This window comes from Erpetoichthys calabaricus, chromosome 5, assembly GCF_900747795.2.
Source record: "Erpetoichthys calabaricus chromosome 5, fErpCal1.3, whole genome shotgun sequence".
Lineage (NCBI taxonomy): Eukaryota > Metazoa > Chordata > Cladistia > Polypteriformes > Polypteridae > Erpetoichthys > Erpetoichthys calabaricus.
The window spans coordinates 70780978-70793707 of NC_041398.2; the positions used below are offsets into that span (position 1 = coordinate 70780978).

Genomic DNA, 12730 nt, shown 5'->3' on the forward strand with positions numbered 1-12730 from the left:
TATTTTGTAATTGATTTAAAATGCCTATAAATACACAACTGAGTAAATCCAGGCAAATTATGCTAACTTTTCTCTAAGATCTTCACATTCTATTGAAAATAGAATGTGTCCTCAATGTTTTATTTCCTTGTCTACTTTGCAGAAAGATATAATTGGAGAATAATTTGTTTTGATTTGTTTTGAGACTGTGCTGTGTAAACTGGACAAGGTTAATATTTGAATTTGTGTATTCACTGTAAATAAATATTACAGAAAATCAGGTTTATCTTAATGTTAAGTATGTAAATATTTACTGTTGTGAAGAAATGCATTTTTATTGATTACATTTCAATGTTGTTTGCAACTGTTATACTAAACTGTCTTATTTTCTTTTCTAGTTCTTTTGGAGGAGACGAACTTTGATGGCACGCCCCATGATAAAGGAAACATGTATGGCATCATTGCTACTTGAAAATCCTTACTATATCCTTGAAATCTCTATTGCTTAACACTATGCATTTAGTTATTTAGAAATTATTCAGAACTAGTTACACTTAACTTGTCAGAGACAAGATAATATAAAAATGTAAAAATAGTGTTTCTCCTACACCTTTCTTTGGTATCCTAGTGTGTCTCAGCCTCTCTTGTCCAATGTTCCCATTCTTGATCACATTCCCATAAGCCTGGCTTTTTGACTACCACCAATGGTAGATTGGCCCCTATTAGCTGCTATGAAAACATCATTTGTATTCTCATAAATACCTCTTATATTTACAGTTTATACCAACCCAACGTGGCTCAGTAAGTTATTTGCATTACTGATGCTGAAATGCTCCATTTCAACTCTATTTTTAATTTTTAACAAAAAAATAAATAAGTAAATAATCTTAGGTAGGAATTGAACTTCGCACTGCCAAAGTATCCTGTTATACTATTGCATAACCAAAGCCAAACTGACCAATCAGACGAATATGTCTGGTTCTGTCATCACTTTTAAGTGTAAGTGCATTTGCATAGACTGTAAAGATTAAGATAGTTACACTTGTCTTAGTAACAATAACAAAAACTTTTAAATGATAGTTATTGAAGAAAATGCTGTTCGCATGATCTTTGAGGGAACTGTAACAAAATAATTTCCACCACTGAACCTTAGCTGAGAGAACACAGTATGAATATTGAACTGTTTAACTTTTAGCCAAAAAAATAAATGATAACAATCCTATTTTGTATCAACAGTATCATAATATAATGAGTATTCTAACACATTGGTTGGTTGTCTGATCTTTTTGCTATTAAAGGGTAGTAAATATTTTCAAGACTTCTGTTACTGGTTAAGGTGGCTGTGGAAACAAACTAAACTAGATATTTCAGATTTGTCTTTCTCAGTTTTTCTTATGGGGGTTCACAGAGCAACTTTGAAATACATTCCCTGCAACATCATCTGGGTTTTCCCCAGTGTCTGTTTTAAGTGAGCTATAACTGGTATACTTCATCAGATGCCCAGAAAACCTCAACTAGGTCTTTTCTATATAGAAAAGCCTTGGTTCTCCTAATAATAGTTTATTAATTATAGAATATTTTATGTATTGAATATAGTTAAAAAAAAAAGGAAATTGTAAATATGTATAAAAGATTAAAATTAGTTAAGACTTGGATGAGTAAGCATATATACTGTGTACCATAACACACATGCTCATAAATATGATACAGTATGTGTGTGCATTTATATACCATGCATCTGTATTTTGGGTGAGTGAGTCAACTTTGAATTTTATATACATTGTGATTGACAATGCATATGGGCGAGCATCCCGGCTGGGAAGGAGGATGGTTCCTTAAGTAGACGGTAGGCCAGCCATATGCCACCACAAGAAACAGGACTGAGATCATCCTGTCTCGCCCTGAAGACAGGCAGAAGATGCCTATGCCAGAAAGGGTACTTTGGAATCCTTGCTGGGTTAGATCTAGGAACAGTTCGTGGCCGGGAGGCCCATATAATGGAGGGACAATTGAAACTACCCCAAAATCTCAAAAACAGTTTGACCGATTTAATTGAAAAATTTAATTTCAATATTTATTAGTAATAATGTTGTAGCAAATGGGCTATTCCTAGGTACCATGTCCTTTCTGTATTGTTTCTCATGGGCAATTGTATGTAGCATGTTCAAGAGTAAGGAGTGCCAGTGAATTAGTAATATTAGACCCTGGTTAAAAAACAAAAAAATTCATATACAGCAAAATAGTCAGTTACATACTGTAGTACTTTTGATACATCTGATTAACTGATGCCACTATAACCAAGGACCAATGTCTTAGTAAATTCTAACACAGCTAGTATATACAATGGGGGACTCGAGAATTGTTGGAATTGTTAAAAAAAAAAACTTTACTGTATAACCAATTCCCTTTCAGCCACTGTCAAAATACTCCCCTTGAGAAGCAATGTACTGTACTTGTCCCAGCGCTTCCTTCTTTCCTATAAACATTTCTTGTACTCCTCTTTTGTAGCCATGTCTAAAGCCTCCTGATATTTATTTTTTTTTCCGGATCTCTAACATGGTAGGAAATCATCTACCCTTCAGTTTCAGCTTTAAATTCTAGAACAAAAAATGTCAGAGATCAAGATCTGGTGAACACGGGGGTTGTGAAGCAACAGTCACATTGTTTCTGGTCAAAAACTCTTGGCACAGTAAGTGAACAGGCGCGTGGTGCAGCGGTGTGTGCAAGTGCGCTGGCATGGTTCTAAATTCAGTTTTGCATGTGCCTCTGCTCCAGACAATTTCTTCTGATGCTTACCCACAGATGCCTCAGCAGTTTAGTGTAATGTTGCTGATTAACAGACTGTTCATGGGGAAACTCTTTATTAATAAATCTGTTAATGTCGAAAAATGTGATCATTGTTTTCATGTTCAATGATCTGATGAGCTTTTCTTAGCTTGTAGAAAAAATATTTTAGAAATGCACATCTTAAACAGTTTAACACAGTTTAACACAGTGACACTTGGAAGACTGAATAACAAGACGTTAGGTGTGCGATACTTAGTTTAGTGTGATAAGTTCACCCTATTCTCCTCGTATTGACTGATACTGGGAATTTTTTGATGCCTCCTTGTGTGTGTGTGTGCGCGCATAAGTAGGCTTAAATAGAAGGACACCTAAATAATAAGAAAGACTTTATAACCAACACCTTCCAAACCCCACCTTATTGGTCCACCCCACCCCATCATTTGCTATACAGTGATCCCTCGCTATATCGCGCTTCGCCTTTCACGGCTTCACTCCATCGCGGATTTTATATGTAAGCATATTTAAATATATATCGCGGATTTTTTGCAGGTTCGCGGATTTCTGCGGACAATGGGTCTTTTCATTTCTGGTACATGCTTCCTCAATTGGTTTGCCCAGTTGATTTCATACAAAGGACGCTATTGGCAGATGGCTGAGAAGCTAGATTGCTTACTTTTCTCTCTCTCTTGCGCTGACTATCTGTGATCCTGACGTATGGGGATTGAGCAGGGGGGCTGTTCGCACACCTAGACGATACGGACGCTCGTCTGAAAATGCTGAAAGATTATCTTCACGTTGCTATCTTTTGTGCAGCTGCTTCCTGAAACGACATGCTGCACAGTGCTTCGCATACTTAAAAGCTCGAAGGGCACGTATTGATTTTTGACTGAAAAACAATCTCTCTCTCTCTCTCTCTCTCTCTCTGCTCCTGACGGAGGGGGTGTGAGCTGCCGCCTTCAACAGCTTTGTGCCGCGGTGCTTCGCCTACTTGCTTTTCTCTCTATCTATGTGACATTCTGTGCTCCTGACACACACTCCTTTGAAGAGGAAGATATGTTTGCATTCTTTTAATTGTGAGACAGAACTGTCATCTCTGTCTTGTCATGGAGCACAGTTTAAACTTTTGAAAAAGAGACAAATGTTTGTTTGCAGTGTTTGAATAACGTTCCTGTCTCTCTACAACCTCCTGTGTTTCTGCGCAAATCTATGACCCAAGCATGACAATATAAAAATAACCATATAAACATATGGTTTCTACTTCGCGGATTTTCTTATTTCACGGGTGGCTCTGGAACGCAACCCCCGTGATGGAGGAGGGATTACTGTATATTCTCTTTGTTTCCTGTATGTCTACGTGAATTAGACGATCTACAAGTCTCCGACTTAAAGTTTAAATCCGAGCAATATATTTGATCTCTTTTCACTTTTCCATTATTTCACTGAGTAATAATTTCCATTTGTTTGCGCTAATGTGAGCTTTACTATCACTTTGAGACTTTTGAATTTTAGTACTTTCATTATCTCTAACCAGCTCTGCATGTGTATCGCGCCAACGTTTTTGAATTCTTTACAGCGTTCTACTTTGTCATCTACTCTTTGTCTTTTATTTCCGGCCCCGGGCGTGGTTAAATCTCTTGGCACAAAGTCTCGTCTCGCGGAACGTCAAAGTATCTCTCTAAAAAAGTCACGTCTCGTCCCAGGATTTTTTTATTATAATAGAGAGACATATATATACTGTGGCAGAAGGCCGGGACGCCCCTTCAACACTGGATCCGGGGGGCAGCCATGAGATGCACACTACTTCCCCCAGAACACTTGGTGGCAGCCCCCCCCGGTTGCATCAGGGCCTGTTTTATGGAACACCGGAGCTCATCCTGGTTGGCCTCTGTGGCCACTGCCAGGGGGAGCTGCAAGGCTTTCTGAGCCCGTGTGAGCGGCAATGCAGCCACATCCGGAAATGCAGCCTAATTTAGGTTAATTACCACCTGAAGCACTTCCGGGTGGGCTATAAAGGGAGCCTGCAGCCACTACTCTGTGCGCCAGAGTCAGGAGGAGGAGGAAGAAGCTGCCCTGGGAGGAGTAGAAGAAGAGAAGAGTGTGATTTGGGGTGTGATTTACATTTGTGTAATTTTGTGACTGTGTTGGGGCCAGTGGGATATATATATATATATATATATATATATATATATATATATATATATATATATATATATATATATATATATATATATATACACACAAATTACCTTATTAGTTAACAAATGTAGACTTTTATAATAATTCAGTTTTGTCTTTCCAACAGAGGCAAATAACATAATCATAAATCATTATTTTAATTTAAAAGTTGGCCATTGAAGATGAAATTTCTTCTGACTGTATTTACAAATCTTCAAATAGACTACCAGGTGTGACTATCTTACCATATTGGCAGTTCTTATGTATTAATCTGTGTTTGTGTCTCATCGCATATTATGTGTCCAGTATCAAGTTTAAGTGTTGAAGTGTTTGAATTATATGTTACAAGAATGTATTCCAAGTTACAAGAAAGAATTCCATGATTCTTTGCAATACTGCATGCTAAAACTGTTTTTATTTTCATTCTTTGTAATGCAACAAAGATGATTATTATAGTTCTATTTCCTTGACATAATTTTTTCCACATGGTTACAGAAAACCAAAAGACCAAGTGTAAGTACAATATTACTTATTTTCTGTAGCTTATGAAATATAATATTTTTTGGTTTTGCACTCAAAAATATGAAGTTCTTGTAGCTCTGATAAGAAAATAAACAAGAACACTATTGAATGAAGCCAGTACCTAAATAATTTAATAAAGCTTGAGACTTTCTTGATATTCCACATTTTAAAAATACTGTAAACCTAACACTCTCAACCCCAATTAATTCAATTCACAACAATTCAAAAACATCATTAAAGTTTAAATCAAACTAGATTTACTTGGGTATTTTATTTTCTCTTATTTTTCTTGGTTATAGGACACTATTATTTAAGTGATATGTAGGTTATCAAAGCGTTTAATTTTACTGTAAATGTTTTACAAATTTGACGTATTGATATATCAGTTTTTATTTGATGTTATTTAAGATAAACACTTTATTTGTGTATGTGTGCACTTTCATTTTCAGTCAAATGACATTTTTATTTCTTTTTTTTTTCTTAAAAGACGATCATGTTTAAAAAATGTCTCTGATCTGTTTGTGATGGGAGGCGCTTTAGTACTTGAGTCTTCTGCTCTGCTGAACTGGCTTGAAAGAGAAGGCTATTGGCCTTTGGGAATGACTGGAATATCTATGGGAGGGCATGTAAGTTCAGAATTAATTTAATGTTAATTAGTGGTCTTCATTTTTGTCATAGCTGGTTATATAATCCAGTGTGGTACTCCATTGGTTTCAGGTGTTTAAAGCAATAAGATTATCAACAGGGAAGGTAAAAAGCAACAACTTTCCTTGTATAGTAAAAAGAGAAGTTACAAACCTTTTTTCATCTGCTGTTAATGACTACAAAGTGATATACCAATTATGGGTATAACTTTGAGGCTCAGAAAACTAGCAAGGCCCAACTTCAATAAAGATATCTGTGTAAAACTTAACAGTATTTAAAATGTTCTTTTTTAGGTTATAATAGAGTGAAATTAATATTATTTTTCTGACAATGTTTTCAGTTTTAGGCTGACAAGTAGTACATTTATGCTGATTAAAAGATACAGTCATGAATAGCAATACAGTCCTACTAGGAGAAGTAACTTTGTTAGTCAATATACTAGCCAAACCAGGGTTCTTTGGTTTTCGTTCAACAGCCAAAGGATACAAATTTTAAATTAAGTCGCCTTCTTCTTCATCATGTTTTCCCACTTCTATGTGAGGCCAAGTAAGTGTTCACTCTAAGTTGCTTCAGTGATAGTAGGTGATTGATTGAAATCCTGTTCAAGGTTACTTCCTGCCTTTTTACAGCCACTAGCCCCTAATCCAAAGTGGATTAAATATTTTTATTAATGGTTGCATCCAACTTCATTTATAATGCATCTTTTCAAAGTAAGGACTCAATAACATGTAAGTGTGTTTTACTACTATCTCTATCTCTGTTTCACAATTAGCCATTACTTGAATGTAGTAACATTTTTGTAGAAGAGCACAAATTAGAAAAAGTTTTAACCCACAATAAGCTTCTCAGCCAGAAAATAAATAATCTATCTCAAGAAAATGAAGTAGACCAAAGGAAGTGTCAGCTAAAGATCAGAAAGATCAAAAAGAAAGCTGTAGTTAATTTGTGATTTACTTAATAGTAATAGCAGTTTTTCTCAAGTAGTTGCCACATTCCCTCTAAAATCTAGGAGCAAAATTCTGAACATGCTACCGTTTGTTTAAGACTGATATCAGAAGTCCACAGAAAAGCATTATTACAATCCAACATGAATTTTTAAAAACATTTAATGCATATGATAAATAAAGAGGATTAATACCCTCAAATGACAGATGCTGTTTTCACCACATTTTAACATACATCTCAAATTATAGAAGTTGTCAGCAATGATCCCCCACCAAAGTTCTAATAGCAGTCAAAGTAAAACCATACAACTTTGTCCAGGGTATTAAAAAAAAATATGTTGGAAAATACTCAATATCAAGTAGGAAACAATAATCAGCAGAAAGAAAAAGAAATAATGATAATTTAATATAGATCTTGGTACTGCCCGCATAGCACTGATACCCCAGAGAACGTGTATGAATAATTTGGATACAGGAAACACATACATATTTATCTGTAAATATTCTAGAATGGAACCCAGTTTTAAAATATGACATTTGGGTAAGAAAGACTGAGACTTGTCTGACAGTATTAATGAACTAAAGTAATGTATGCACTCAAGCTGTATATAGTGAAAACTATATAAAAGGCTGGAGTGACTATGTACAGTACGCTTAATAAATTCTTGTATCCTAAGGACTAAGCAAGTCATTTGTCACCTGTTCTATTTATTCTCCATTCAAGTGTGCCTGGGCCAAAATTCATACTGGTGAGGTTCAGACAGATCACATAAATTCATATAGGTGTGCATTTTTTTTTTTTTGCTACAACACATTTAAGACATTACATAAAAACAGAATTTAAAAATTTGCATTAACAGCAGACCTTTTTACAAATGGTTTTAAATGTTGAACCATTAAGATCAGACAGTAATCATCCAGATTGGAAGGTCAAGGAGCTATTGCAATATAACAATGAAGGGACAAAAGTATGTTTATTAATAACTGGTACTGAAAATATGAGGGCTACATTTTCAGATATAAGATTATTTCTTCTCTTTCTTCAAGCTGTTTATGAACCTTACAATGTTCCTTGTAACTTGAATCTTTGCTTAGACCCCATCTTTGATATCAAGGAGATTTTATAGCGAGAAACTGTGATTTCAGAAGACACCAGAGCAAATTCAGGTATGAGACAGCTGTTATAAACTGTAGAAGTAGAAAAATGTAGAATAATGTAGGACAGAGGTACAAGAGATTACATTCATAGCATCACTCGGGTTCACTGGATAGATATTTCTAAAATAATGTAGAATATGTCAGTATTTCAAAGGGTCAAATATACATAAGATAAAATTGCCTTGTAATGGGAAACTTGTAATAATAATGCCATGATCATCTGTTAACAATTTTATTTGTAGCACAAATATAATCTGATTATGCTTCTATAGGTGGTAAATGAAGTTAATCATCACCATAAGGTCAAAGTGCTCAAACAGAAACTGGAAATCATTTACAAAAGTGCATTAAAATAAATCATCCTGAATATTACAAATTACTCAATATTATAGTTTAAACTGCAGATAACATGGTTCTAAATATGTCTAAATATAATTAAAAATGGAGCATTACACAGGGAAACCCATATAATTTAAAAATAAGACGATGAAAACAAGTTAACATCACAAGCTGAAATTTCCTGGATTTTTCCTTTGAATAAGACAAAGTACCAAAAAATAACTTTTCTTCACAAAGTAATACGCAGAAAGAAAGACTGGTCAACTAAAATGCATTTATTTGACTGTTCCCATGTCAATGCTACTCACATAAAAGTGACATCAGTTACTCTTTTGTTACTGATAGTCATTTATGGTGGCAAACTTCATGTTTAAAAATCAGATATTAAAATGAGTGCAAAAGATGTGGACAAATTGATTATAAATAACAAAACTAGCACATGTATTAATAAGCCCAGTGTTTGCTTCACAACTAAATATAGTGTAAAATGTTAAATAGGTATCTTCAGTGGTTTCAAAGTTATTGCTGCCAGACACGCACGCACGCACACACACACACACACACACACACAGACACACACACACACAGCTTTTAGTTGTAATATAAGTCACTTTTTAAATAGGTCACATGTCTATTTAATAGGTCCTTTGTATACCAAGGTATTTTTCATATTATTTTAAGATAATTTCAAATTTTATATATATATATATATATATATATATATATATATATATATATATATATATAGTAGCAGTAGAGCGTATTAGTGCTCCCTTGAACCCTCAGGTACCACTCCAAACACCAGGTAAAACTATAATTATTATTTATTTTACGATAATGTGCACTAAGCACCCTCCACTCCACACTACACATACAATACTATTATTTATCCAATAATCAAATCAATCCTCCTCTCCCAGACGCGTTGCCACCCTTCCTCCCAGCTCAGCTCAGCGTCTGGGCTTTCCCAGAGTCCTTTTGTACTCCCTGACCCGGAGGTGTTCTTGCCCAACAGTCCATATTACTTCCGGGTCAGGGTAACAGTCCTTTTCTTCAACCTGGAAGTACGTCATTTCTCCTGTTCACGTGACCAGGACGTACTTCCAGGTTATAGGGCACATAAGAGACCTTGAGCCTCCCTGCAGCGTCCTCTGGTGGGCCCCATGGTGTCCAACAGGGTTGGGAATAAAAACTCCACTGTCCATAATTCCCTGCTGGTCTTTGGGGCACTGCCATGCTACAAGGAGGGCTCCATCTAGCGGCCTGGGGGTGCTGGCCGGGATAAACAGCCGGCCATCTCCCACAATATATATATATATATAATATATATATATCCATCCATCCATCCATTTTCCAACCCGCTGAATCCGAACACAGGGTCACGGGGGGTCTGCTGGAGCCAATCCCAGCCAACACAGGGCACAAGGCAGGGAACCAATCCTGGGCAGGGTGCCAACCCACCGCAGGACACACACAAACACACCCACACACCAAGCACACACTAGGACCAATTTAGAATCACCAATCCACCTAACCTGCATGTCTTTGGACTGTGGGAGGAAACTGGAGCGCCCGGAGGAAACCCACGCAGACACGGGGAGAACATGCAAACTCCACGCAGATATATATATATACTGTGTGTGTGTATATATATATAATATATATATATATATATATATATATAAATGGTTGAAATAGTTTACTGTCAAATAAATGCAAAGAGTACACGACACGTGTTTCGCCCTCATTCTGGGCTCATCAGGTGTACACACTCCACTGCACTCCCTCTCGGGATATATATATACTGTGTATATATATACTGTATATTAGTTCATTACAAAACAGAACATTTTGTATGTCTAATTTACTGTATAAAGGTAGAGGTTTTCTGTCTGGAAATAGGGATAAAATGAGTCAACTGAAGACTGGTGAAAACTGTATTGCTTAGAATTTTTGCATGATTTAATGTTGAAGGAATTTAAAAATGAGGGCCATTCAAAAATGTGCTGGTCTCCTTTGCGTTCGTCATGTGTGATATTGTTTAATTGTGTGTTCTTCCACCTTCTTTAAAGAACAGTGATCAATTTGTGCGTCATTGAATTTGTTGAACTGGCAGTAATGATTAGATTGGTTTTTGTCTCTTTTTCTGAATTTGTGGCAGAGTGTGTGTGATCCTCAGCATGTTTCAGCATCACCACAAACCACATATAGCTGCCAACTGCTTATAAAACCATTAGTCACACAGCTTTGAATGAAAAAGCAATTAATGTGAAAGTGATTTGCTAAAAATGGTCTACCTCTGCATCACAGAGACAGTATATTTTTTAGACACTGTATGCCTCTTTATACTTTATAATGGTTATCTTTTTATGTGTACTCATTATGTAATTAGTATTTGGTAAAGTTTCTGTTTGCATTTTTTCTGAAAAGCTCTGCCTGCACTCAGTTAAGAGTGCTATACAAAAAGAAACTTAATGGAATTGAATTTATCTATGTGAAGTGTAACCAAATAACATATAATCAGACACAGTTATTATTTCTATGCCAATATATTCATATTCTTTTTTTAAAAAAGATTAGGTAGTCTAAGCTTACTGTAGTATTTTTTACAAATCACTTTTATCAGTGGTTCTTGTTCAAAAATTTATCATGAGAAATAAATGAAGCAGATACCGTCAGTATAGAAAAATGGAACTTTTCTTTGCTGAAAGGTACATAATATTTGATTATAACATATTGCTACTGCAATGCAGTGTCTTTTATTTATTTATTGAATTCTTACTTTGGTATTTTCATAAGTCAAGCTATGTAATATCTTAGCTTGTGGATTTTAAAGGTCGGTTCAGTGGGCCAAATAATCAGTATCATTTGTAAGCAAAAATAATAAAAACCATAATAATATATACTTGAAAGCATATCCAGAAACACTGACTATTTTGCAGACTATGTTATTGTTAGCATCACTGCTGTATTCAGATATGCATGTTGGTGGTTTCTCAGAGTGAATGTAATTCTTAGTGCCAATGCCTATAATCCTTAATCACTATCATATTTTTGAAACTGTAAAAGTAATGAAACTTTGTGATGAATTTAACACAAAATGTCACTCATTTGTTACATGGAACATTGCACAATAACTAAAAATAGAGCTCAAAACATAATTAATGAGGCATAGTTGCAGGTTGAAAACGAAGTGTTTTCCTTCTCAAGGAGGGAACTGCACAAACATGAAGAGTGCTGTTTATGCCTTCTAAAAATAGCTTGGCAAATTTAGAAGCAAGTTCATTAAATGTCAAAATGACTTTTGTCTGCTTCATTTTTCATTATCTCCCTTGAAAAGGGATTTGAAATTTGATAAATCATGAAACAGGTGTCTCTGTTTAGTCTACATTCTTCTTTTATCTTTATCAACATCCTGTTCTACATGTTCAAGTTAACAAAATAATATACCACATCCGTGTTACTCTTTGTTTTCAGAACATTCCAAACAACTTTAAGAATGCTTACATTCTAATCTTAAATAAGTGTGTATTATTAATTAGAAGCAATACGATCTGAGCCACTTGTTTCCAAATGGGTCAGCTGTATTATTTTAAGTAACAGTATTAATATAAATAAAATTAATATAGTAATAATTCCCAAATGGAGGTGTATTTTGACCTAAAAAATATTTCAAACTGTTGCATTCTTCAGTAGTTGGTGGTATGGGAATGTTTTAAAATGTGTAATTTGTTATTCACAGGATAGTGGTACAGGTCTAACCATAATTTCAGTGTAAACCGCACAATGTTGACTGGTTTTTCAGCATATTGTATAAGCTCAGAAGACAGCCTTTACATCCCTTATGAATAGTATGACGAAGGAACTGGACTTTTAAGAGTAAAAGATCATTTTCATCACTAAGTTACTGTCTGAATCCTAGCATTACGTCAACCTGTGATTCAACAGAAAAATATGTGTTAATATTAGTAATATGGTTATGTGCTTCACAACAGTTTAGTGATAGTGTTTACTGTAAAAGGCACTAGAAAAATAAATTGTTTGTTTGTTTGCTTATAGACGACACATGAAGCTTTTTGTGATATCTGGTTTCTAACTTTGGCAGAATAACTAAACTACAGTACCAACATCATTGACTCAGGTACTATACAGCTTTTGGCATGTTGCCTTCTAGTTGTTTA

At 35.1% G+C, this 12730-nt stretch overlaps 2 protein-coding genes across 7 annotated transcripts in view; one reads left to right on the forward strand and one right to left on the reverse strand.

The window, feature by feature from the left end:
* mfsd8 (major facilitator superfamily domain containing 8) overlaps window positions 1–12730 on the reverse strand; it is a 136973-nt gene that overhangs the window by 100081 nt on the left and 24162 nt on the right. The window lies entirely within an intron of this gene.
* Window positions 1–12730, forward strand: part of abhd18 (abhydrolase domain containing 18) — a 64640-nt gene that overhangs the window by 35923 nt on the left and 15987 nt on the right. For all 6 annotated transcript variants that reach the window (XM_051928398.1, XM_051928397.1, XM_051928396.1 and 3 more), the window contains 3 exons: window positions 378–462; window positions 5427–5454; window positions 5951–6089. In XM_051928398.1, the coding sequence (XP_051784358.1) occupies window positions 378–462; window positions 5427–5454; window positions 5951–6089 (252 nt within the window). The remainder of the gene's footprint in view (window positions 1–377; window positions 463–5426; window positions 5455–5950; window positions 6090–12730) is intronic.